This window comes from Oryctolagus cuniculus, chromosome 7 (genome assembly GCF_964237555.1).
Source record: "Oryctolagus cuniculus chromosome 7, mOryCun1.1, whole genome shotgun sequence".
Taxonomy (NCBI): Eukaryota; Metazoa; Chordata; class Mammalia; order Lagomorpha; family Leporidae; genus Oryctolagus; species Oryctolagus cuniculus.
Genome location: NC_091438.1, coordinates 37,670,604 through 37,696,382, shown reverse-complemented (window position 1 = coordinate 37,696,382; position 25,779 = coordinate 37,670,604). Strand labels below are relative to the sequence as shown.

At 48.3% G+C, this 25,779-nt stretch overlaps 3 protein-coding genes across 14 annotated transcripts in view; 1 reads left to right on the top strand and 2 right to left on the bottom strand.

Annotated features, from left to right (window-relative positions):
* The window catches only part of PFDN2 (prefoldin subunit 2), a 17,472-nt gene extending 8,456 nt beyond the window's left edge, over nucleotides 1–9,016 (bottom strand). The window contains exon 1 of the mRNA XM_002715209.5: nucleotides 8,863–9,016. Within this exon, the coding sequence (XP_002715255.1) occupies nucleotides 8,863–8,937 (75 nt within the window). The 5' untranslated portion in view covers nucleotides 8,938–9,016. The remainder of the gene's footprint in view (nucleotides 1–8,862) is intronic.
* Nucleotides 8,958–11,932, top strand: NIT1 (nitrilase 1). Of its 4 annotated transcripts, none has more exons than XM_070077453.1 (7): nucleotides 8,958–9,093; nucleotides 9,689–9,784; nucleotides 10,032–10,092; nucleotides 10,400–10,503; nucleotides 10,710–10,843; nucleotides 10,984–11,109; nucleotides 11,384–11,932. In XM_070077453.1, exons 1-7 carry the CDS (start codon nucleotides 9,072–9,074, stop codon nucleotides 11,648–11,650), a joined length of 810 nt encoding a protein of 269 aa, XP_069933554.1. In that variant the 5' UTR covers nucleotides 8,958–9,071; the 3' UTR covers nucleotides 11,651–11,932. The 4 variants fall into 4 exon arrangements, with proteins under 4 accessions (XP_069933554.1, XP_008262420.1, XP_002715253.1 ...); XM_008264198.4 differs by having other exon boundaries at nucleotides 8,964–9,093; nucleotides 10,032–10,286; XM_002715207.5 differs by having other exon boundaries at nucleotides 8,975–9,124; nucleotides 10,032–10,286.
* On the bottom strand, nucleotides 11,838–25,779 carry DEDD (death effector domain containing). Of its 9 annotated transcripts, none has more exons than XM_070077455.1 (7): nucleotides 25,086–25,224; nucleotides 23,265–23,297; nucleotides 19,334–19,416; nucleotides 15,114–15,502; nucleotides 14,682–14,789; nucleotides 14,231–14,377; nucleotides 11,838–13,427 (listed from the first exon to the last, which is right to left on the bottom strand). In XM_070077455.1, exons 4-7 carry the CDS (start codon nucleotides 15,436–15,438, stop codon nucleotides 13,051–13,053), a joined length of 957 nt encoding a protein of 318 aa, XP_069933556.1. In that variant the 5' UTR covers nucleotides 15,439–15,502; nucleotides 19,334–19,416; nucleotides 23,265–23,297; nucleotides 25,086–25,224; the 3' UTR covers nucleotides 11,838–13,050. The 9 variants fall into 9 exon arrangements, with proteins under 9 accessions (XP_069933556.1, XP_069933557.1, XP_017201229.1 ...); XM_070077456.1 differs by lacking the exon at nucleotides 25,086–25,224 and adding an exon at nucleotides 24,926–25,007; XM_017345740.3 differs by lacking the exon at nucleotides 19,334–19,416 and having other exon boundaries at nucleotides 25,086–25,352.

Sequence of the window (25,779 nt, the reverse complement as noted above, 5' to 3'; positions counted from 1 at the left end):
ATTTAATTTATTTGAAAGGCAGAGAGACGGGAGAGGTATTCAATCTGCTGGTTCACTCCGCAAATGCCTGCAACAACCAGGGATGGGCCAGGCCTAAGCCAGAAGCCTGTGTCTCCCACTTGGGTAGCCATTACCTGTTGCCTCCCAGGGCACAGCTGGAATTGGGAGTGAAGTAGAGACCTGAACCCAAGAACTCTGATACGGGTTATGGTACCTGATGTGGCACCATAACCACTGCATCAAATGCCCACTCATAACCTACTTTTAAAGATTTAGCTATCCATTTGAAAGGTAGAGCTAGAGAAAGAGTTATCATCCATCTGCTGACTCAATCTCCAAATGGCCACAATGGCCCAGCTGAGCCAGAGGATGCCTGGAGCCAAGAATTCCATCCAGGTCTCCCAAATGATGCAAGGGTCCAAGTACTTGGACTGCCCTCCTGGGTGCATTAGCAGGAAGCTGGATGGGTAGCAGAGTAGCCAGAATTTGAATCCATACTCCAATATAGCTTAAGGTGCTGCACCACAACACTGGCCCCTTAACTTATGTTTAAATACTTTTCTTTTATAATCCTACAATAATCTGCTTTCCATAGCTTGATGCAGTACTAAGATCAAAGAAGTTGATAATTTTTAAAAGAAATTTTAGGGCGGTGCTGTGGCACAGCGGGTAAAGTTGCCACCTGCAGTGCTGGCATCTCATATGGGCAACGGTTCTACTCCTGGCTGCTCCACTTCCGATCCAGCTCTCTGCTATGGCCTGGGAAAGCAGTAGAAGATGGCCCAAGTCCTTGGTCCCCTGCACCTTCGTGGGAGACCTGGAAGAAGCTCCTGGCTTTGGATCGGCCCAGCTCCAGTTGTTCCAGCCAGTTGGGGAGTGAATGAGCAGATGGAAGATCTCTCTCTCTGCCTCCTCTTCTCTCTGTGTGCAACTTTGACTTTCAAATAATCTTAAAAAAAAAGTTTTAAAAGACTATAGAGTTAATATACCATAGGGCAGGGTTTCTCAACATTGGCACTATAGACATTTTATTTTTTAAAAAATTGTTTAAAGATTCATTTCTTTATTTGAAGGGCACAGTTACAGAGAGAGGAGGGACAGGAAGAGACAGATGTTTTCCATCTGCTGGTTCATTCCCCAAACGGCCACAATGGCTGGAGCTAAACTGATCTGAAGTCAGGAGCCAGGAGCTTCTTCAGGGTCTTCTATGTGGTTGTGAGATTCTAAGAACATGGGCCGTCTTCTGCTGCTTTCCCAGGCATACTAGCAGGGAGCTGGATCCAAAGTGGAACAGCTGGGACTCAAAACAGCACTCATATGAGATGCTAGCATCCCAGGTGATAGCTTTACCTGATATGCCACAGTGCCAACTCCACTACTGACATTTTAAATCAGAAAATTCTTTGTTTGGGGGGCTATTTTGCAACCTGTAGGCTGTTAAGCAATATCCCTGGACTCCACTCACTAAAAGCCAGTAAAAATACCTCCTTTGGACAACATAAAATGTTTCCAGGCATCAATGTATTCTCGAGAAAAATTATACCAGAGTGAGAACCACTGCATGGGCTAACAATGAGAACTAAACTGGCCGGCGCTGTGGCTCAATAGGCTAATCCTCCACCTAGCAGCGCCAGCACACCAGGTTCTAGTCCCAGTCAGGGTCCCGGATTCTTTCCCAGTTGCCCCTCTTCCAGGCCAGCTCTCTGCTGTGGCCCGGGAAGGCAGTGGAGGATGGCCCAAGTGCTTGGGCCCTGCACCCCATGGGAGACCAGGAGAAGCACCTGGCTCCTGCCATCAGATCAGCGCGCCGCAGCGCGCCAGCCATGGCACCCATTGGAGGGTGAACCAACGGAAAAAGGAAGACCTTTCTCTTTGTCTCTCTCACTATTCACTCTGCCTGTCAAAAAAAAAAACAAAAAACAAAAAAAAAACAAAACTAAACCTAGGTAACTTGTCAACTGCCTAATACAAAGTAGGCCTTCTACTTCCTTTTGGTTTCTTCTCTGGTTCTCCCTCCTCTCTCAAACTTTCTTCTTTCTCCTTTATGAAAGTTCTTCTTTTTCCACTCACTCCTACAATTGAGACAGGAAGAAGTTCCTGGCTTTGGATCAGCGCAACTCTGGCCATTGCGACCATCTGGGGAGTGAACCAGTGGATGGAAGACCTCTCTCTCTCTGCCTCTCCTCTCTCCGTGTAACTCTTTCAAATAAATAAATCTCTAAAAAAAAAAAAAAAAAAGGAATAAATGGCTTCAAAACTTGACCATGACCAAGCTACCTCTCTGAATCTGTTTCTTTACCAACAAAATAGAGATAACACTTGCCTCAAACAACGTGAGGATTAATAAAATAATTGTATCATGGGCTGGTGGTGTGGCATAGTGCGTTAAACGAGTATTTGTGATGCCAGTATCCCGTATCAGAATGCTGCTAATGTGCCTGGACAGCCAACAGAAGATGGCCCAAATACCTGCTCTCCTACCACTCACATGGGAGACACAGATGGAGTTCCTGGTTTCAGCCTGGCCCAGACTTTCAAAAGCTAGTAGCTGTTATAACAGATCATCTCCACCTGAATGTTCATTCAAAGCTGAACTGATCATATTTTGATCATATTTATTTCTTTGAAATTCAGAGTTACAGAGAGACAGATCTTCCATCCGCTGGTCTATTCCCAAATGGCTGCAACGGCCAGGGGTGGGTCAGGCTGAAGCCAGAGGCCAGGAGCTTCATCTAAGTCTACCACATACATAAATGTCAGGGGCCCTAGCATTAGGCCATCCTTTGCTGCCTTCCCAGGCACATTAGCAGGAAGCTGGATCAGAAGTGGAACAGCCAAGACACAAACCAGTAGCCACATGAGATGCCAGTGTCACAGGCAGCAGCTTAACCTACCATGCCACAACGTTGGCTCCTAATCTAATTTATCTAATTTTAAATTATTTATCTCGCCTCCCCTACTCCTGTTAATGATATGATTTCAGCCCTCTAGTTAGGAAACACCTTTATTTCATCAACTGCCAAGGTTATAGTACCTACCTCAGCAATTCTCTTAGTCTTACTGACATCACCTTAGTTCAGGCCTTCACTATCCTCTTCTTGTTTGAATCACTCCAAGCTTTTTTTTCTTTGCAAGTCTTCTGATGATCTCATTTCTGGACTTTCTCCAAATCCATACCACACTTTGATTTCTTTTTTTAAAAAAATTTTATTTATTTACTTGAAAGGCAGAGTTACAGAGAGCAGAGGGAGAGAGAGAAAGAGGTTTCCATCACTGGTTCACTCCCCAGATGGCCGCAATGGCTGGAGCTGCACCAGTCTGAAGCCAGGAGCCAGTAGTGTCTTCCGGGTCTCCCACATGGGTGCAGGGACCCAAGGACTTGGGCCATCTTCTACTGCTTTCCCAGGCCACAGCAAAGAGTTGGACAGGAAGTGGAGCAGCCAGGTCTCAAACCAGTGCCGATATGGGATGTTAGCACTATAGGAGGCAGCTTTAATCCACTATGCCACAGTGCTGGGCCCCATGTTTTGATTTCATCTAATACTTGAATGGCTTAAAAAAATGTTCAAGGGCCGGCACTACAGCTCACTTGGCTAATCCTCTGCCTGCGGCGCCGGCACCCAGGGTTCTAGTCCCGGTTGGGGCGCCGGATGCTGTCCCGGTTGCTCCTCTTCCAGTCCAGCTCTCTGCTGCGGCCCGGGAAGGCAGTGGAGGATGGCCCAAGTACTTGGGCCCTGCACCCACATGGGAGACCAGGAGGAAGCACCTGGCTCCTGGCTTCAGATCGGCGCAGTGCGCCAGCCGCAGCAGCCATTTGGGGGGGGGGGGGCGTGAACCAACGGAAGGAAGACCTTTCTCTCTGTCTCTCTCTCTCTCTTACTGTCTAACTCTGCCTGTCAAATAAAAAAAGAAAAAAGAAAAAAAAAGAAACAGTATTTGAGACTAGGTAATTCAAAACGAGGTTTATGTGGCTCACAGTTTTAGAGACTGGGAAGTCCAAGCGCATGACACTAGCACATGCTCAGTTTCTGGTAAGAGCCTCATGGTAGAATGACCATTCTGTGCACGGGGAAGAGGTAAAACGGGCAGGGTGGGCGCAGGCATCCAGACTAGCAATTGTGACACTGGTTAGGATGCCACATTCCATACTGGAATGTCCGGGTTCAATACCCACCTCTGGCTCCTGACTCCAGTTTTCTGGGACCCTGGGATGCAACAATGATGGCTTGAGTAGTTAGGTTTCTGCCACCCACGAGGGAAACCTGGATGGAGTTCCTGGCTCCTGGCTTTGATCAGCCCAGTCCTCATCATTGAGGGCATCTGGGGAGGGAACCAGGGAACAGGAGTTCTCTCTGTGTCTACCTGTGTCTCTCAAATAAAAATAAATAAATAAAACAACAAGAACACAGGTGGCCTAGCTATATAATTCACTCTCAAGGTAACTAACCCAGACCTACAAGACCAAGAACTCACTAAGAAGAAAGACATTCATTCATCTTAATGATCTACTCATCTCTTAAAGGTTCTACCATCTTTGAAAGTGTTGAACACTGTTAAAAACTGCTAATCAAATTTCAACATGTTTTGGTGGAGAAGGAACCACAGCCAAACCATAACACCTCGCTTTCTGTCCATATACATACACACAAAAACATAATAGAGGGAGGTAAAAAAAAAAAATCTCTCAAAGGATAGATTCAAAAACACTAAGAGCAGTTACCTCTATATAGTAAGATTATGGAGAATTTATTTGCTAGTTTGTATTTTTTTCTTGTGTTTTCTACATTTATTACAATTAAAAGTATTATTATAAAGTTATTTAATATAATTATCACTAACAGTTTAGCAAATACTGTTCTGTGATTCCTTCACTGTTTACATTAAAAGTCTCAGGGCAGGCCGGCGCCGCGGCTCACTAGGCTAATCCTCCGCCTAGCGGCGCCGGCACACCGGGTTCTAGTCCCGGTCGGGGCGCCGGATTCTGTCCCGGTTGCCCCTCTTCCAGGCCAGCCCTCTGCTGTGGCCAGGGAGTGCAGTGGAGGATGGCCCAGGTGCTTGGGCCCTGCACCCCATGGGAGACCAGGAAAAGCACCTGGCTCCTGGCTCCTGCCATCGGATCAGCGCGGTGCACCGGCCGCAGCGCGCCAGCCGCGGCGGCCATTAGAGGGTGAACCAACGGCAAAGGAAGACCTTTCTCTCTGTCTCTCTCTCTCTCACTGTCCACTCTGCCTGTCAAAAAATAAAAATAAAAAAATAAATAAATAAATAAATAAAATAAAAAATAAAAAAAAGTCTCAGGGCAGGTGTTTAGCCTAGTGGTTAAGACATGGGCCAGGGGCCAGTGCTGTGGCACAGTGGGTTAATGCCCTGGCCTGAAGCACCAGCATCCCATATGGGCGCCGTTTTGAGACCCAGCTGCTCCACTTCTGATCCAGCTCTCTGCTATGGCCTGGGAAAACAGAAGATGGCCCAAGTCCTTGGGGCCCTGCACCCACATGAGAGAACTGGAAGAAGCTCCTGGCTTCAGATCAGCTCAGCTCCAGCCTTTGTGGCCATCTGGGGAGTGAACCAATGGATGGAAGACCTCTCTCTCTCTGTCTCTACCTCTCTCTGTAACTCTTTCAAATAAAAAAAAAATGCCAGGGGAAGAGGGGTGGGGTGCAGCACTGTGGTATAGTAGGTTAAGCCACTGCCTGCAATGCTGGCATCCCATATGCCCGAGAAAGCAGTAGAAGATGGCCCAAGTGCTTTGGCCCCAGCACTTATATGGGAGACTTGAGTAAAGTTCCTGGCTCCTGACTTCGGTCTGGCCTGGCCCCCAGCGACTTGGGGAGTAAACCAACAGATGGAAGACATTTCTCTTCCTATGTGTATGTGTCTCCAACTCTTTGTAACTGTGCCTTTCAAATAAATAAATAAATCTTTTTTTCTTTTTTAAAGATGTATTTATTTGAAAGCAGAGAGAGAGGTCTTCTATCCACTGGTTAATTCTCCAGATGGCCACGACAGCAGGAGCTGGGCAGATCCGAAGCCAGGAGTCAAGAGCTTCTTCCAGGTCACCCACGCAGGTTCAGCCTGGGCCATCTTCTTCTACTTTCCCAGGCCACAGCAGAGAACTGAATCGCAAGCGGAGCAGCGGGGACTCAAATCGGCGCCCATATGGGATGCTGTAGGCGGTGGCTTTACCCACCGGACCTGTCTGCCTTCTTACACCCTCTGTAGTACCATTATCCAACACAGCAGAAACCTGAGAAACAGCCTATATTCTTCTTTTATACCTTTTTCTTCACATTCAAAGTCTTGGAATTCACCTCAAACTTTAAGTCCCTCTGCATCCCAAACATACAAGGCAGTTTCATGTCTTAGTGCTTTTGAACACATTATTCTCCACACCCTGAAAATCTTGCACTTCCATCTTTGCTTGACTAACTTCTCTCATTCCTTGGAGCTGAGCTAAAGAATTTTCTCCTAAGAGAATAAAAAAACAAAAGCTGTGAGGCAAGTGTTTGGCACAGAGGTTAAGACACTGCTTAAGTACTGGCTCCTAACACGCACTGTGGGAGGCAGCAGGTAATGGTCCCTGCTGCTCATGTGGGAGACCCAAGTTCAGGGCTCCTGCTTCAGCCTGGCCCAGACCCAGCTGTTATGACATATGGAGAGTGAACCAGTGGATGGGAGATCCTTCTTTCAAATTAAAAAGTAAGTAAAAAAAATAATAACCACAACAAACCGAAAAAAGCTGGGCTAGGCATTCAGCCTAGCAGTTAATATGCCACTTGGAATGCCTGCATCTCCCATCACAGTGCCTGGGTTCTAGTCCAGGCTCAGCTCCAGTGTCCAGCTTCCTGCTAAAGAGCATCCTAGGAAGGGCCAGCACCGTGGCTCACTTGGTTAATCCTTCACCCGCAGCGCCGGCATCCCATATGGGCACCAGGTTCTAGTCCCAGCTGCTCCTCTTCCAGTCCAGCTCTCTGCTGTGGCCCAGGAAGGCACTGGAGGATGGCCCAAGTGCTTGGGTTCCTGCACCTGCGTGGGAGACCAGGAGGAAGCACCTAACTCCTGGCTTTGGATCAGTGTAGCTCCTGCCGTACCAGCCATTTGAGGGGTGAACCAACAGAAAGAAGACCTTTCTCTCTGTCTTTCTCTCTCACTGTCTAACTCTATCTGTCAAATTAAAAAAAAAAAAAAAGAGCATCCTGGGAAGCAGTAGATGAGGGCTCAAGTGGCTGAGTCCCTGCCACCCACATGGCAGTCCTGTACTGAGTTCCTGATTCCTACCTTCAGCCCCAGTGCCAGCTAGGCCTGCTGTGAGCATTTTGGTAGTGAAACAGCAAATGGGAGCTCTGTCTCTGTGCCTCAGAATAAACATAAAATTCGAAGAGCTAACCAGAAATTATTAAACATACTGCATTCTAGTCACTGTGCAAAAATACTTTATATGCATTGCCTTACCTAATACTCTCAATACAGTGATCAGCTAGTTACTACTATGTTTTTTACAGACTGAGAAGGCTGAGTAACTCAAAGGAGGTCATACATAAATAGTAAACCCAGATCTGTCTGACTCCAGTGTTTAAGAATGCTCTTGAACCAACGGCAAAGGAAGACCTTTCTCTCTGTCTCTCTCTCTCACTGTCCACTCTGCCTGTCAAAAAAAAAAAAAAAAAAAAAAAAAATGCTCTTAGCCACCACCCCACCCCTAAATCCCATACCCTCTGGATTAGTTTAGGGGTCTCTTCCCTGGGCCATCAAAAAAAAAAAAAAAAAAAAAAAAAAAAAGGAGAGTACATTATAAACCTTTGCCTTTTCTCAAATGAGTGTCAATCACTTGAAGGCAAGCTCTATTTATCTGTTTCCCTGTACCCAGAAAATGCCTAGCACAGGGCAGACCCTGAAAACATATCAGGTTTCTTCTCCCTTCCCCCCTTCTCCTCTTAAGTCTGAAACCAATTTTTCCACCTGCCTGCAAACCCCATGCCACTGTACATCTCTTAGGATACATCTTCTGCCTCACAGTAGCATTTTGTATGTCCTATTTACCTCACCAAACCCCGCTCTTTGATGGCAAGGGACAATTTTTAAATCCTTATGTAGAAACTGCTGCGGGCATTAACTGTGGAAAACTCATAAACGAACCTAGAATGAAAATAGCTTTTAACTGCTGTAATTTCTGTGTAGCTTTCTTCCCACTCTGATTAGCCCCATTATTAGCAAGCCACTGTTCCCTAGTTTCAAAAGGCTTTCTGATCAATTTATCAAACGCTTCCGATGTTAGGCACGGGGCGGGGAGCAAATTCAGATCAGAGAAGGGTTTCTGTTCTCCAGAGAAATTCAATCTGGTAATGACTCCCGAATCAAAACAGTGTAGAACACTCGGACGGTTCGAGTATGTGAGTCACGTGGCTCTGCAGGGTGACGGCGATCATCAACGCAGTTTCAGGGTCACGTAACGGTCTACACAAGCAGCCCGCTTACTCATTCCGTGGGATTCTAGACCAGCTGCCATGCCCAGCCCTATCCCGCTTGGGGCTCCCGAGGAGGGGTGCGCAAAGCGACGTCTCATCTCCCCTCAGACCTGTGTGTATCTTCCCACACCCTGCCTCTCTGGGCTTTCCCTCCCCCAACCCCACCCTCAGGCTCACCCAACACCCCCGAGGGGCGTGGCCCTCACCTACCCACCCGCCTACAGTCTTCCCCGGGGGCTCCGCCAGATTCTCCAAGGACCCTCCCCTCTCTAGGTGGCCTCGCAAATGTGGGGCTGCAGTACAGGCCTGCACTAGCCACAGCCACCGCCACCCCTTTTTGAGACGTATCGGCTCCAGACACAGCCGGGGACCCCCCTTCGCGCTCTTAGCTCCTCACCTGCTCGGCCGACACCACCCCCTTCCCAGCGCCGCTCCCGCTGCTCTTGCCGGCGCGACCGCTGTTCTCCGCCATCTTCGCCGCCTGCTGGGTTTCCGGCCTGAGCGGCTCAGTCCCGCCCCGCCTTGCGTCACATCCGGGCTGGGAGTTACCGCCCCCTCGCCGCGGCGCCGCTGACTCCAGGCAGCTCTACGGATCCGACCCTGCGAATGGTTTTGGCTGTATCTTCATGTAGGACCTACTCCCTAAGTCGCCGGCCGCGGTGAATCCCACCTAGGGTGCTTTTACCTATGCAACAGAGATGCTGCCCCTGGGAGAGGCGGGAAAGATGGGCTAACTCGAGCGGGGAGGGGGCGCGGGTTGAGATCTGGGTTCCTTGTGCCCTCTCCCCACTTCGGGGTGGTGGGCTACGAGGGAGGGTATGCTTCTCTTAAGAGATGCCGCTGTGGGGAGGGAAATATGCTTTGAATTACTAAAGCTGTGCAAGTGCGCAGCCAAGAAGAGAGGCTTAGAAAAACCAAGGAAGTTTCCCCGAGATGACTTCTGAACTGAGGAAACGCTTGGCAGACCAAAGGGCTTCAGCTTAATGTGAGATCTCTGGGAGCTGAGCCAGTCAGGCACGGAGCCAGCCCCTTCCCCCACCCTCCACCTTTGAGCTTCCCCCGTCGCCCATAGAACTTGCAGTGGAGAGTGTTTTAAGGACTGGGGTGTTAGTTTTTAATGGAAGGGCCCTGTTTGAGCTTCACAGTGTGAAGGTGAAGACAGAATCCTAGAAATGTCTTCTCTGAGGGCAGGGTTAGGTGTCCTGATTTCTCATCTTCCTCAGGCTGGGCTTCATCAGCAGGCCTCCTCACCAGCTCCTGTCCTTTCTGTGCCCTGGACTCCGGACACCTCGACCCTCAGTACTTTGTGCTCTGCCCAGGTAACATATTTTGTTGTGTCCTTGGTGCCTGCCATATAGTAGATGCTCAGTGTTTGTTAAATGGATGGTGGGACTCAGGTATCAACCATCCAAAGAACACTGGATCTGTGAACCCTGGATCACCGTGGACTGTAAGAGCAGAGTCAAAACGAAGTCCAGCCTTCCCTGCCTGCTCATTTGAGCCGCTTATTAAACTTGGGTTTCCCCATGCTAGGAAATCTGACAATCCTGCCTGTGGCATTCACAGGTCCAGAGCCATGGCTAACTCCTCTTCCTCCTGGGAACTGCCCCTGGTGGCTGTGTGCCAGGTAACATCAACACCAGACAAGCAACAGAACTTTAAAACGTGTGCTGAGCTGGTTCGAGAGGCTGCCAGACTGGGTGCTTGCCTTGCTTTCCTGCCTGAGGCATTTGACTTCGTTGCACGGGACCCTGCAGAGACGCTACGCCTATCTGAGCCACTGGGTGGGGACCTTTTGGGAGCATATACCCAGCTTGCCAGGTATCAGGGAAAGGGGGAGGAGGGAGAGGTAGAATCTTTTTTGGGCCAGTGTCTCTGGTTTGGCAGCTGTGACAGTAGAGCCTTGAAAAGAGTTCAGTGTCCCCTCCTCCCAGGGAATGTGGACTCTGGCTGTCCTTGGGTGGTTTCCATGAGCGTGGCCAAGACTGGGAGCAGACTCAGAAAATCTACAATTGTCATGTGCTTCTCGACAGCAAGGGTGAGACTTCGTAATCCTTTAGCCTGCCTCTTCCCAGGTTCTTCTTCCTCAACTTAGATTCTTCACAATTCTGTCTTCTCAACTGTATCTCCTTGGTACATTTTAGGGGTATTTGTCCTTCTCTTCCTAGCCTATAAACTCTCCTCCTTGAGAAAGGAGCAAAGCTGAGCACTAGCAGCAAGTATTCCTTTTCCCTCTCACTCTAGGATCAGTAGTGGCCACTTACAGGAAGACGCATCTGTGTGATGTAGAGATTCCAGGGCAGGGACCTATGCGTGAAAGCAACTCTACCTTGCCTGGGCCCAGTCTTGAGTCACCTGTCAGCACACCAGCAGGCAAGGTGGGAGCGGTGAGGGTGAGGGAGGAAAAAGAGGGAGGGGAATCAGGAGTACAGAAAGCTCTAAGGAGTGTGATAACGGGTAAAACTGGATGCTGTGATCAATGGGAAAGGGGGCTTAGGCAAGCTGTTTTTCATTCCAGATTGGTCTGGCTATCTGCTATGACATGAGATTCCCTGAACTCTCTCTGGCATTGGCTCAAGCCGGAGCAGAAATACTTACCTACCCTTCAGCTTTTGGATCTGTTACAGGTCCAGCCCACTGGGAGGTAAGAGAACACCTCTTCCAAACATAAAGGCTTTCTCTTAACCTCATTCTACCCTCTTAGCCCCACCAGTTCAGATTTTCTTCCCCTTCTTGCCTAATGGGAAAATTCATTCTCCCAAACTGTCATCTCTCCTATGTTGTAGATAACAAAGTAACATTCCTAGGGAATACCAGCATGGTCACAATAGGTAGATTAGCCTGAAATGCCCATCTGCTATTATTTCTCCATCCACTATCGTATATACTTAAGTGAAAACACATTTTCTCATCCCCAGGTGTTGCTGCGGGCCCGTGCCATTGAAACCCAGTGCTACGTAGTGGCAGCAGCACAGTGTGGACGCCACCATGAGAAGAGAGCAAGTTATGGCCACAGCATGGTTGTAGATCCCTGGGGAACAGTGGTGGCCCGCTGCTCAGAGGGGCCAGGCCTCTGCCTTGCCCGAATTGACCTGAACTATCTGCGACAGTTACGCCAACACCTGCCTGTATTCCAGCACCGCAGGCCTGACCTCTATGGCAATCTGGGTCACCCACTGTCTTAAGACTTTTGACTTCTGTGAGTTGAGACCCCCTCCCCCATTGTGAGCTGGTGCAGCTGTGACTTGTAGGCAGGACCCAGGCGCAGCTCCCCTCACTTGGAGAAACTTCACTCTCTATGGAACATAGGCTCGGGTTCTTGGGAAAGAAAACTTTCTTCTGAGCTCAGATTCCAGTTTCAGAAAGATGGAATTTTATATATAGTCACTGTTTATTTCATGAAAACTGAAGTTATGCTGAGGGCTGAGCAGCACTGGCATTGAAAAAAAATATATAATCATCACAAAGTCTGTGTCTGGACATCTCCTTTGGGAGCTGGAAAGGGAGGTGGTATAGTACCAGCTGGACTAGTCTCCAATTCTAGGCCTCCTGGCTCATTCAACATGCCTCCCTACCTAAATAAAAGTGCAACACTCAGTGCATGTCCCGGCCCTATTCTCCCAAGTATGGGAGTGGGAGTAGGGGTACAGGAAGGCAAAGGAAAAAGAAGTTGATAACTGAATTTTTTCACTTTCACCTATGATGCCCTTTGCCCAAGCCAGAAGAAAGCAAAGGGGAAAAGGGCTACAGGGTACATTATTTATTTTCACTTGAACATGAAAGGGAAGTGTCACACTCCCCCTTCCCCTTTTTAGGGGGAGTGTATTTTAATCAACAACCTCTTCTCCATCTATTCTGTGGGTGTGTGTGTGGGAGGGCATGCAAACACACCCTCCCCCCCACACACACACATCACAGTGGGAGGGGTGACTAGTTTTATCTATTACCGCCTTGAAGGTTTGACAAAGTGGGAAAAAGGAAGAAGCCACACCAGGCAGAAGTTTCAAGCCATGGAATGGAGGAAAGAAGGCAGAGAGGAGCAGCACCAGAGGCCAGGAGACAGTGGAAAGGGCCACAGCTTGTTTTTTTAAAAATTCTGTAATTTGGAAGAGGGAGGTGATTAATTTCCAAAATACACTTCAGAGTCCCACCTTCCACATAGCTCTCTTACAGCCCTTTGGTTTTTCAGACAAAATTTAAGAGCCCTCATAAAGCCAGAAGTATTGATAACCCCTCAGTGCACCCAAAAGCAGTGTTCACTTCAGTCCCTCACAAAGACTATGTTCTATAGACTTTGCTTCTCCTTATACACTTGTCATTCGGCTCAGTGGTAAGGTGGCTGTAGAGACACATGTTAGAGGGTAAGTGGAAATGGGAAACAAATGGGAAGCCCAGGCACATGGGTGCAGGGAGGGTGGGGAACACCACTTCCACTTTCCTTTGTCTTTTCCTTTAAAAAAAAAAAAAAAAAAAAGGCAGGGGTGCGATTGGTTGGAAGGGTAGAGAACAAACCCCAGAACAGTATGTAAGCTGCAGAGGTGGGTGGTGGGAGCAGCGCCCACCAGGGTGAGAAGTGGGAAGACTGTCAGGGCAGTGCCTGCAGCATCAAGTTCCTCAGGAGTTTCTGTCGGCCCAGCTCATAGTCCTCCTCATCCACATTCACCAGCAGCTTGATGGCTTCATGGCCCACAGCTTGCTTGAGGGAGTCTGTGATAAAGACACCTTTAAGTGCCTCTAGTAACGAGCCATTGATATAGTCGCGCCAGAATGCGTCGAGGTAGGTGAGCTCAGAGAACTTGATGTCACAGATGATGGAGCCCAGGTCCCGGGACTTGAGGATGGTGTTCGCCTGGTTAAAGCGCTCAAACTGGCGCTCAAGTGGGTCCTGCTTGTTAGAGAAGACGTTGCCCTGTAGAGCAGTCTCGTGCTGGCAGTATTCAGCCCGAACCCGCAGTCTGATGTCTAGGAGACAAGATACAGAGCAGAGGAGGTTACAATCGAAGTTTGAAAAGCAAAAAAGAGTAGCAAAGTTGGAAACCACCTGACAGTCTCTCTTACACTGGACTAGTTCTTTTTTTAATTTATCTATTTGAAAGGGAGAGTGACAAAGAGTGAAGGAGAGAGGAGATCTTCCATCCACTGGTTCATTCTCCAAATGCCGGCAACAGCTGAACTGGACCAGGCTGGCGCCAGGAACTACAGCTGGTAGTCATCTACTACTTCTCAGGCACATTATAGCAGGAAGCTGGATCAGAAGCAGAGCAGCTGGGACTCAAAATGTGCTCCAAGATGAAGCAGGTGTCCCAAGCAGCAGCTTAAACCACTGTGCCACCCCAGGACTAATTTTTTCCAGAGGACTCTGTGCCTCTGAAATTGTTGCCTGATTGCAGGAGGTTCCCTGCAGTGGAATATGCTCAAGTCAGCATTATTCCTATCACAAGCAGCACCTTGCTCATAGGAGATAATTTTCCTAATTAACAGGCATAGAAGTTAATTTTAAATCTCTATCTAGACTTGGTTTGCCTTACAATAAGGATGGCATAATGGCACCCTTTTGATCAAATGTTCAACTAAAAAGAGTTTAAATGTATCCTTCCCTAAGATAAAGAGTTCTTCCATGAGAGAATTAACCATTCAACTTCACTTTGCTATAGTAGTCAAAGTGAGGTTTGCACTGAATATTATAAATTGCCCAGTATCCAAGCACTTCTTTATATTTCCCCACAAGTCTTATTCCATCTCTGGAACCTTTAAAATTTTCTTACCACACGTCTGCTTTTCCTTGGGATCTGGTGTCACTGACTTCCGACGTTTCCGCTGGCTCCCAAGTGTGGCTCTCCCTCGAGCTGGCCGCTTGCTACACATCTGAGGACCGGAAGTGGGGCAGCACACCACAGGATAGTGGGGAGGCACTGGCCAGAAGGTAAAAGGGAAGAAAACACAGTCGGGCAAACGCAGAAATCCAAAACACTTCTCTTGGATTGAGGAAGGAGACATTTAGACTTATCACTAAAAACAGTGTCAACAACGTGACCTGAGAGGAGGATACAAAGTTAGAGCCAACACAGAGCCTACGTGAAGTATTAACTCTTCACCTCGTGATTCACGGGACGGGTGGAGGATAGCATCCCTCCATTAGGCCGGCAAAACCAGCAATGTGACGGTAGAGTCCTCCTATTTGATTAGGGAAGTTTGAGGGAGTTTCTATCTTCTCACCTGTTTTAGGGGGCTGGGGAGGCCTCGGTTCTGGGTCACTGAGGGCTCTGGGGGTCACGTAGCGAATTGATGTCTCTTCCAGATACTTGTCTACAAGATCAGGGCACACTGTAGAGGAAGGAGGAGTCATTCAGAAAAGAGACACCCTTCTCTTCTCCCAGTCCAAACCTCACTCTTGTGAGTGAGGACCGAATCGGAAGACAACAGCCAGGACTAGAACCAGCGCCCATATGGGACGCCAGTGCTTCAGGCCAGGGCGTTAACCCGCTGTGCCACAGCGCCGGCCCCGTGAGTGAGGATCTTGTAACTTCACTCTTCCAGGCGCTTGCCAGGCTCAACGCCTCTTCCCCTTTGGATTACTACGCTGCTCACTCCTGGCCTCCCACACCGCTTCCCTGATTCCAGTGGTCCCAGCCCCCGGGGCACCCTCACCAGCCCGTCTCCTCTTGAGGGTGACGTAGGGCAGCAGGTCATGGCGAGTGATGATGCGCAGCAGCTGCAGCACCTGACGAAAGTTACTCTCATCACAGCGGCCCTGGCGTTCCAGTGCCAATAAGAAATCACGTCCATTTCGGATGAGTCCACGCTCGTGGTCATCAATGACATCCACGAAGAGGAAGGAAAGCACACGCACGTCTCTGTGTGTCAGGTGGGTACCCACGATGTCAAACATGCGGTGCAGGCTATACAGCCCGTGCTCCTGCTCACCATGCTCTTCTGGCCACACCTGGCTTGCTCTCCGCTTTAGGCCCGCCATGCTGGGGGCTCAGGTACGCAATGCTTTCCAGAATCCCTGCGCAGCAGCTGTAATCCCCACTGAACTGTAAGGACAAGGAAACAATCTATGAGCCACATGACAGAAATGAGTCTCACCCATTCCTGTATTCCCAGTGCCTAGCACAATGCCTGACACAGTACAGTAACGCTACACATGTCTTTTCATTATTATTATCATTATTGTTATTTGGAGAGGCAGAGAGAGCATCCCCATTTGCTAGTTCAATCCTCAAATGTTTGCAACAGCTGGGACTGGACCAAGCCAAAGCCAGGGCTAGGAACTCAGTCAAGGTCTCTCATATGGGTGGCAGGAACCCAGGTCTCCCACATGGATGCAGGTGCCCAAGCACCTGGGCCATCTTCTGCTGCTTTCCAAGGCTCATTAGTAGGGAGATGGATTGGAAGTAGAGCAGGGGCCAGCGCTGTGGCACAGTGGGTTAACGCCCTGGCCTGAAGCGCCAGCATCCCATGTGGGCGCCGGTTCTAGTCCTGGCTGCTCCTCTTCCGATCCAGCTCTCTGGAATGGCCTGGGAAAGCAGTACAACATGGTCCAAGTTCTTGGGTCTCTGCACCCGCATGGCAGACTGGAAGAAGCTCCTAACTCCTGGCTTCAGATCAGCCTAGCTCCAGCCGTTGCAGGAGTTGAACCAACAGAAGGAAGACCTCTCTCTAACTCTGACTTTCAAATAATAATAATAAATAAATATTTTTTAAAAATTCACTCTCAACTGTAATATGGAAGCTGCTTCAGATGAACCTTGGGACTGACAATAGGGAAACTAAGTATCTTTAGAGTTAGAACTAGTTTAAATTCTGAGTGTATCATTAACAAGCTGTGTATCAATGACCTTAAGCAAGGCACTTAACTTCAAAGTCTCAGTGCCCTCATCTATAAAACAGAGATGAAAGAAGTCACTTCTCAGAGTTAAGACTCTAGTGAGAAATAACATGCCAAATCATTTTGTAAACGTTGAGATTTCAAAGATAGAAGCATCCTTGACCTCTGTGACCCAGACTCATCTCTCCACAAACCAAGGCTCGTTTTTCTTACAATCCAAACAAGCCCAACAGCCTAACTGCTAGGATTAACCAACAGTATGCACCAAAACTGATGAATTAAAAATCAACATTACATTCCTACATTGAGCATTCTTATAATTCTATGGCATTTGCACGCCCTTGATCTTCACACCAACTGGATATCCCAACTTCTAACCTTTCCTCAGGGATATCATTTACTAATCCCCTGTCAATGTCCAATCACAGTCCTACATTCTTTATATAATTCAGCATAAATTCACAAAGTTCTTCCACCATTCAACAACTTTTACCTCCATAATAGGCACTCATAATTCCTGCCCTGGAACATAATACTATTTTACCCTCTGACCACAACCTCCAATCACTTACCAATTATAAATCCCTGTTGATGCTATTTTAAAATATTTACTAAGGGGCCAGCGCCATGGAGCAGTAGGCTAAGCCTCCACCTGCGGCACCGGCATCCCATGAGGGTGCCAGTTTGTGCCCCAGCTACTCCTCTTCCAATCCAGCTCCTTGCTAATGGTCTGGGAAAGCTGTGAAAGATGACCCAAATATGTGGGACCCTGCACCCATGAGAGACCCAGAAAGAAGCTCCTGGCTTTGGATCGGCCCAGCTCTAGCCATTGCAGTCATTTGGGGAGTGAATCAGTGAATAGAAGACCTTTCTTACTGTCTCTCCCTTTGTCTGTAACTCTGCCTCTCAAATAAATAAATAAAATCCTATTTACTTATTTTTTTTGCAAGGCAGAGAGATCGCCTATGTTTACAACAGCTGGGGATGGGTCAGGCCTAAGCCAGAAGCCTGGAACTCAATCCAGGTTTCCCATTTGGGTGGTAGGAATCCAAGTACTTGAGCCATCATTCCCTGCCTCCCAGAGTGCATATCAGCAGGAAGCTGGAATCAGGAGCAGAGCCAGGACTCAAATCCTATCATTCCAATGAGATGCAGGCATCTCATGCAGTGTCTATATTATAAACACTAGGCCAAATGGCTGCCCCTAACACCAATCTTGACTCACCTAAATCTAGTACCTACATCTAGTTGAGTTAGTGGTTTAAAATGCACAGCTGGGGGCTGGTGTTGTAGAGCAGCAGGTTAAGCTGCTGCCCATGATGCTGGCATCCCATCAGAGGTGGTTCAAATCTTGGCTGCTCTGCTTCTAATGCAACCCTCTGCTAATGCACCTGGGAAAGCAGTGGAGGATGGCTCCAGTCCTTAAATCCCTGCCACCCATATGGGAGACCTGAATGGAGTTCCAAGCTCCTGATTTGGCCTAGTTCAGCCTTGGTTGTTGTGGCCATTTGGGGAGGGAGCCAGTGAATGGAGCACCCTTTCCTCTCTCTCCAATTCTGTCATTCTGCCTTTCAAATACAATTTTAAAAAATCTTTTTTGGGGCCAGTGCTGTGGTGTAGCGGGTGAAGCCACCACCTGCAGTGCCAGCATCCCATATGGGCACTGGTTCAAGTCTCGGCTGCTCCACTTCCCATCCAGCTCCCTGCTATGGCCTGGGAAAGCAGTGGAAGATGGCCCAATTCCTTGGGCCACTGCATCCACCTGGGAGACCTGGAAGAAACTCTTGGCTTCAGATCAACACAGCTCTGGCCATTGCAGCCAACTGCGGAGTGAACCAATGGATGGCAGACCCTCACCCTCTCCCTCTCCCCTCTCTCCTCTCTGTGTAACTCTTTTAAATCTTTTAAAAAAAAACTTTTTCATTTTAAATAAAAAAGCACAACTCATCACTTTCCTATCTAAAACCTGTCTAAAGGGACCAGTGTTGTGGCACAGCATGTTAAGCCTCTGCCTTTAATGCTGGTATCCCATATGTGCCCCAGTTTGAGACTCTAGTGCTTTATTTCCAATCCATCTCCCTGCTAATGTGCCTGGGAAAGCAGCAGGAAATGGCCCAAGTACTTGGGCTCCTGCAACCACATGGGAGACCCAGGGGAAACTCCAGACTCCTGGCTTTGTTCTGGCCTAGCTCTGGCTGCTGTGACCATTTGGGAAGATACCCCTCTGTAACTCTGCCTTTAAAACATAAACCTTTTTTTCCCTAAGGACTTGGGCCATTCTCCACTGCTTTCTCAGGCACATTAGCAGCAGCCAGGACTCAAACCAGCACCCATATGGAATGCCATGTAACTTACTATGCCACAGTACCAGTCCCTAAAAAATAAATCTTTAAAAAAAAAAAATGACCTATATCCTAACCTATAAGAACATCCAAATCCTTAACAGCACACAAAGTCTTCCAAGATCAGGCCTATCTTTCTAACCTTCTCTCCCACCACATCCTGCTTGCCTTTTTTTTTTTTTTTTTTTTTTGACAGGCAGAGTGGATAGTGAGAGAGAGAGAGAGAAAGGTCTTCCTTTGCTGTTGGTTCACCTTCCAATGGCCGCCGCGGCCAGCGCACCGCGCTGATCCGATGGCAGGAGCCAGGTGCTTTTCCTGGTCTCCCATGGGGTGCAGGGCCCAAGTACTTGGGCCATCCTCCACTGCACTCCCTGGCCACAGCAGAGAGCTGGCCTGGAAGAGGAGCAACTGGGACAGAATCCAGCGCCCCGACCGGGACTAGAACCCGGTGTGCCGGCGACGCAAGGCGGAGGATTAGCCTGGTGAGCCACGGTGCCGGCCACATCCTGCTTTTTATTTTCTAACATTATCCATTTTATCATCTACATGATCATTTTATTTATAATTCACATACATCATGCAATTCATTCTTCTACACCCTTCTTCTGGCTAGTCCCTCTACCTGAGTGCCCCTCTCCCCTTTCTATTCCATACCCCCATCACCACCCCTTTTCAGATGGCTAACTCCTACTCACCCTTTAAGAGTCAGCTCAGATGCCATCTTCAAAATGCACTCTCTACACCCCCATGCTGGGATAGGTTGTGCTCTTCTGGAACACTGTGCATATTTCCTTCATACCACTTACCCCCATGTACTAAAATTATTTGTGTATTTATTATCCCATTAGCTCCCACACAACTCATGAGGACGAAATCACATTCATATTTATATCCCTAGTGTCTAGAAATGGACACAGCCTGGCATACTATAGGATCAACTTGTTGTTTAACTGAACCTAATCTCCAAAAGATCACCACAAGCAATCCCAAATAAGAAAAAAACCCATGAAATCTATGAAAGGACTCCATTAAAAAACACATAACATATATTCTGGCTAGCCATAGCGTCCTCTGCACTGTGCATAATAAGCTCTCACACCCCATTACCCTATTCACAATAAGGGTACTCTACCCATTTTATATACTAAGAAACTGAGGCTAAGCTAAGAAAGAGAATAAAATAAGCTATTTCAGAAGAGCCAAGCTGATGGAGACTTAGAAAAGCTGAAGAACAAGTAGGACCTGGTCCTTTGTTCCTCAACAAACCCAAGACGGATGTACAGACTTACCCTCTCAAGAAAAGGGGAGGAATCACTTAACCCCAATCACAAGTTCTAACAGGTGGCAAGGAAATATAATCCATAAGGTTTTGAGAGCCTATGCCCTGTCCAAAGCATGGGAAACAGCTGAGAAAACAGCTATTCACTATAGCCTGGCTTTGTCATTTCCTCTCCTGTTTCACCTGCTGCTGTCACGAGGTACACATGAAGGTGCTGAAGGAAATTAGCTGCTTGCTCACAGCAGACAACATGAGAAATGCTGAGCCCCCTAGGGCCCCTGCAACTGCTTCCCTATCCCACCTGTTCCCTTAGCCAGCTGTTGACTATGAGGATCCCAGAGAAAACAGATGGGCAGGCTTTACATCGAACCAATCAGAAAAACAGGCTACTCAAGAGCTCCCTAATTCAGAGTCCTTAAACATCAGGAAACGAAAAAATATTGTCCCCATACACCTTGTCACTGGAAAATGAGGCAAATATGGAGAAGGCCCTAATTATGCACCAATAAATGCAATTCTATCACAGGCCTCAGTCCCCTGGGGGTTAATTCCCTACATTTGAGAGAGAGGGACAAAAATGATAGCTACCTTTAAGTACTAGATCCTAGGCTGGATCATCCTAGGGACTAGGAATTATTAGAGCTTCTAGGTCAGTTGTTCTCAATCAAGAGCCAATTTGTCCCCCAGGGAGCATGTGGCAATGTTTGAAGACATTTCTCATATCATGCTTGGGGGAGGGGGTTTGCTACCAGCATGTAATAAGGTCATAGATGGGATGCTGCTAAACATTATATAATGCACAGAACAGTTCCCCCATAACACAGAATTATCTGAACCAAAATGTCAATAATGCAAGGGACAGGAAACTATTCTACGCAAAGTGTGATGAAGGGTCAAAAGAATGCACATCATTTTCCACTAGATCTGAGAAGGAAGCTATCTGGTCCCTCCAACCCCAACCCATTAACTAATACTCCAGATGAATAGAAAGACCAGTCAGACACAGGCTCACTCATTTAACTCTTAAGTCCAGCTAGCACTAAAGAGTTTCACCCCACTCCAACCCTGACTCCACTACCACCTGCTGTTGCCATTCAGGTAAACAGTGGATGAGAAGGCTGCATTCTCCTCTGCCCCAAGCATGCATGCCCCTAGCATGCGATCTGGAGTCCTGGGAGGATAAGAGAAACACCACCCTCTGCAAGACATAAAGGATCCTGCTCTCAAACCCCAAGGCCATCTTTAAAGTCCTGAAACTACACCAGCAGCAAACCCTTCCTTGCTAGGTGGCTAAGCAGGCTGACACCGCTTATTCATTGAAGCAAAACACTGAAGTCTAGGTTTCCAAGGCTATGTCCTTGGGAGAAATGTCAGGAGGCAGGCATGCAGCCTTATAGGCAGCCCTCCCACTTAATTACCATCTAGTATGGTGAGTTCACTCATTCAGCAACCCAAATGGGGGTTCCAGGAGTCTATCTAACTTTAGCATGAAAATAAGGTAACCAACTTCCTCTTAAACCAAAATATATATTCAGCATCCTATAGCAATGAGGCAAAGGAGCTTAACTTAAAATATACAGACCTTGGGGCAGGCACTGTGGCGCAGCAAATTAAACCAATGCTTGGGACGCCCACACCCCATATTGGAGTCCCTGGTTTGAGTTCCAGCTACTGTTTCCCATGCATCTTCATGCTAACATGCTTAGGAGGCAGATGAGGGCTCAAGTACATCTACATGGGAGATCTTGATGGCGCTCCTGGCTTCAGCCCCCAACTGTTACAGGCATTTGGAGAGTGAACCAGCAGAAATACAAGATCTCCTCCCTCCCCCAACACACACACACACACACACACACACACACCACTCTTTCAAATAAATAAATCTTTGAAAAGGTATATGTACACAGATCCCGTAAGAGCCTATAAGAAAGTATCCAAGAGGTGAGGAGAATATACCCTTCTAAACACAAAATTAGAACTCAAGTCTCAGTATTTGAAACACTGCCAGATATGAAGAGACAAACATTCCAGCAAACAAGGCTGATCTGGCTCTACATCAGTCCCCCAAATTTCCCAAGAATAATTCTTGATTCTGATGAACTGCTGTACTTTCTGGAGTTCCAGTTTTTTGATTTTCCCCCTCCTTTGGGAGGTCAAAGTCATTCAAGCACCAAATAACAGTACATATGAATCTACAGGATTCCCTCCCAATTGGTCATTCTCCACTGGGTTTCCACTTACAAGCAGTCTAGTTTCGTCTCAACCTCGGATAACATCTGTACTTTCTAGGCTACGTGGCTCTCTCCAAAACCCTTAGAGGAAAGCCATGTGGAAGAAACAATGATGACTTCTTGAAATGAAAACTAGATTTTTCTTAGCATGAGTGATACCTGTATATCCATGGGAGACCCACAGATATCTCTCAGAAGTCCTTAAAGGAAAGTCACACAGAAAAACTTAATGACAACAAAAAAAGTGAAGTCTTGGGGTACACACTGTGGCACAGCAGATTAAGTTACCACTGGGGATGGCTGCATCCCATATCAGAGCGCCAGTTCCAGTCCCTGCTACACCGCTTCCAATCCAGTTTCCTGCTAATGCATCTGGTGCACTTGTGAGACAACAGATGATGGCCAAGTGTTTGGGTCCCTGTCACCCATGTAGGAGGCTCCAATTGAGGTCCTGCCTTTTTGGCTTTGGCCTGGCCTAGCCCTTGCTGTTGCAGGCACTTGGGGAGTGACCCAGTGAACGAAAAGATCTCTGCCTCCCTCCCTCTCCCACTCCCCTTTCAAATAAAAATCTGTAAAGAGTTATGTCTTATAGTGAAAACTACATGGAAAGTCTTAAAGATAGCTAAGCGTACATGAAAAACTTCCTTTCTCATTAATAAAAAAAAAAAACAATTTTCTTGCTGGTGGGACAAGAGAAATGTAACTAGATATCTGAAGTCAGAATTACATAGTATGTTTTCAACAAGAAGATTGCAGGACTCTAAACAAGTGGAAAAGAGTAAGGTAGAAGAAAAGACTTCCCAAGGAAGAAAGGTACCTTAGCAACCCTCCAAGGGCAACATTTAGCTGACAATGTATTAGAATACACAGTTGACAGTAACAAACCAAAGCTGATGTCTTGTTCCAAAGCACCTAGTTTCCCCTTCTTTTCCCTCCTATCATCTCCAGTTACCTAAAGAGGTAGTGATTCCAACAGACCTTACTCATTCAGTTGCATGAGTAAAAAACTCATTTTCCCTGGCATCTACCCCATTACTGGGCTCAACCCCAATATATTTCTCATGTCATTTCCATTTGCTTCCATTGTTTGAAAACAATAAAAAGTTCCAGACTTACCTCTTCAAGAAACTTAATTTCCCAGGTCTCTTCCTAGCACAAGTTTCAAAGCCAGCAGCAAAACAAAAACAAAAGCAAGTAAGGGGGAGAAGAGAGTCAATTTTCAAGCTTTATTTTGAAACCTCAAAGGCCCAGAGAGTTGGTCAATCTCAGTTGCAAAAATACAGTCAAACATAAAGCTATTTTGGTTGAAATGATCCATTCCAAGCTAGAGAACTCAACTACAACAAAATTCCCACACTTCCCTAACTCTCCACTAATCAACTCACAGAATAATACCATCTTCACAAATTTCCAGTCTTACTGGCTCATGGCAAGAAGCGTCCCAAGTCCAAAATTACCGAGAAAACCAATGACCTTCTGATACTTTCTCATGTCCCTCAATTCCTATTCCACCTGTTTTGTTACAATATTAATGTTGACTTTCATCTTTAGAGAAAACTGGAAGGAATATGGTTACAGCCAAAGTAGGCATTTTCTTCCCATCACTTATCAGACCAGAACTATCTTCCAAATTGTATCTTCAACCTTTCCTTAACTAGCATGCAATGAAGACAAAATATCTGCTAAGGAAGCATCCACTCACACGGCCACATTTCACCAGAGAATCTTTTTTTTTTTAATTTATTTTTCTGTACATGCATTTTGCCCCCTCATCCTAGCACTGAAACCGCAAAAGAAGGGTCTGGAAACTAAAGTACTCATTTAATTAGCCTGGCCTGCCTAAATGCAAGCCTGTCTTTTCTGTTGCCCTCTCGGGATTTTCAGAGCCTCCACCTTGGCAGACAGCGCTTGGTCCTAACCATGTCTGTTGCCCCATTCTTGGATTGCTAATTGCTGAAAACTAGCAAAGTCCTTTACTCCTCCACACTCTGACACAAGCTTCCCCATTTTCCCTTCTTTTCCTAACTAGGAAAAACAAGACAGCAGTTAGCTGGGGGAGCCTTTTGGTAAGCAAACCTAGTTGAAGCCTCATTCAACCCCAATCCTCCAAACCCACATGACCAGTCCCTTCTGCCCTTCCCACCCTATGAAAGCTAAGGGCCTGGCCATCACAATTCGCTCCAACTGATGCTGCTTAACTCTGCTCTCCCTTTCCACAGTGGAAGGGGAAGGGGAAACCCCGAACCTCTATCACCCGTGCAGCTCCACGGTCCTCTCTCCCACCCCATTCCCCTTCCTCCCAAACTTTCCTCCCAGTCTCTCACTTTCTCCATTACCTCGCCACACCGACACTCTCCATTCCCCCAAACCTCCCTCTTCTCTTCCACCCAAATTCTCCCCCTAGGCCCTTCCCCCTCCCACCTCCAATTTAACACTTTCAAAACCTATCCCCATAAATGTCTGAAGTCCAAGTCTCACCTTCCCCGCCTCCCCACAACAGCCTTCCCAAGGGTCCAGCCCTGCCTGCAACCTCACGCCACAAGCCCCCTGTCCCTTGCCACCCTCGGCCTCTCCCCCCACCCGGCTCCTACCCCGTCGATCCGGCCGGATGGCAGCCCCACTCCCCCTCCTCGGCCTCCCTAATCCCCCCAGCCGGGCCCAGTCTCGGCCCTTGTTTACGCCCCTCCCCGTGCCCCTACTCCGCCGCCTCGACCCCTGCCCTCTCCCACAGTTGCCATCTCCCCTGCACGCCCCCCTCGGCTGCTCCCCTCCCCCACCTCGCAGCGTCCCGTCACCTCCCTCTCTGGAGGTTCTCAGGCTGGACGTCGCCACCGCCTCCCCCTCCACTTTCCTTCCCCAAGCCCTTTGCGGCCCCGCCCGGCCCCGCCCCGTCCCGCTCGACTCCCCCTCCCCACTCCGGCCGCCCCGCCGCCTCACTCTCGGCTCAGGCTCGGCGCCGCCATGTTGGATCCATCCGCGCCGCTCTCCCGGGCCTGTCTCACGGCGCCGCATCCGGGCTCCAGCCGCCGCCGCTGCCGCCGCCGCCGCCGCCACCACCGCGGGCGTGGGGGAGGGGACAGCGGGCGGGGGTGGTTGCATCCTGAACAGCGCCTCCCGGAACCAGGCCGGTTAGCGGCGGCTTCGAGACCATAGTGAGGCATGAGCCGGGGCAGCCATACTAGGTGAGGGCAGCCTGGCAGCGGCATTAAGCGAGGAGCGGATAGCTTCACTTTGAGAGAAGAGCATAGAGACTGGCAGCCATCTTGCTTTGGGGCAAACTGGCAACGCAGGTTTTATTCCTGACGGCGGCCTCGGGGCGGTAGTAGGGGCTGGGAGAAGATAGCATTCTTGGCGTGTGGGAACACTGGTGGCGCCAGAGTTGGCTGGTGGCAACTTAGAGACCCTTTGAAAGACTGGGCCGAGCAGCCATGACGCGTGAGGGCGGAATAGCACGGGGGTCGGATTGCCTCGCAAACGTGGGTGAAGGATCAGGAGCTGCATTTGACCTTTGCTCCGAGCTTCCAGGTCACCCGGACGTCCCGTAAACCCGGATCCGGAGCAGAGAGTGCTGCTCGGATCCTGTCGTGGACTTCATTCTTTCGGCATTTACCTTTTGAGCTCCGCTTCCTGT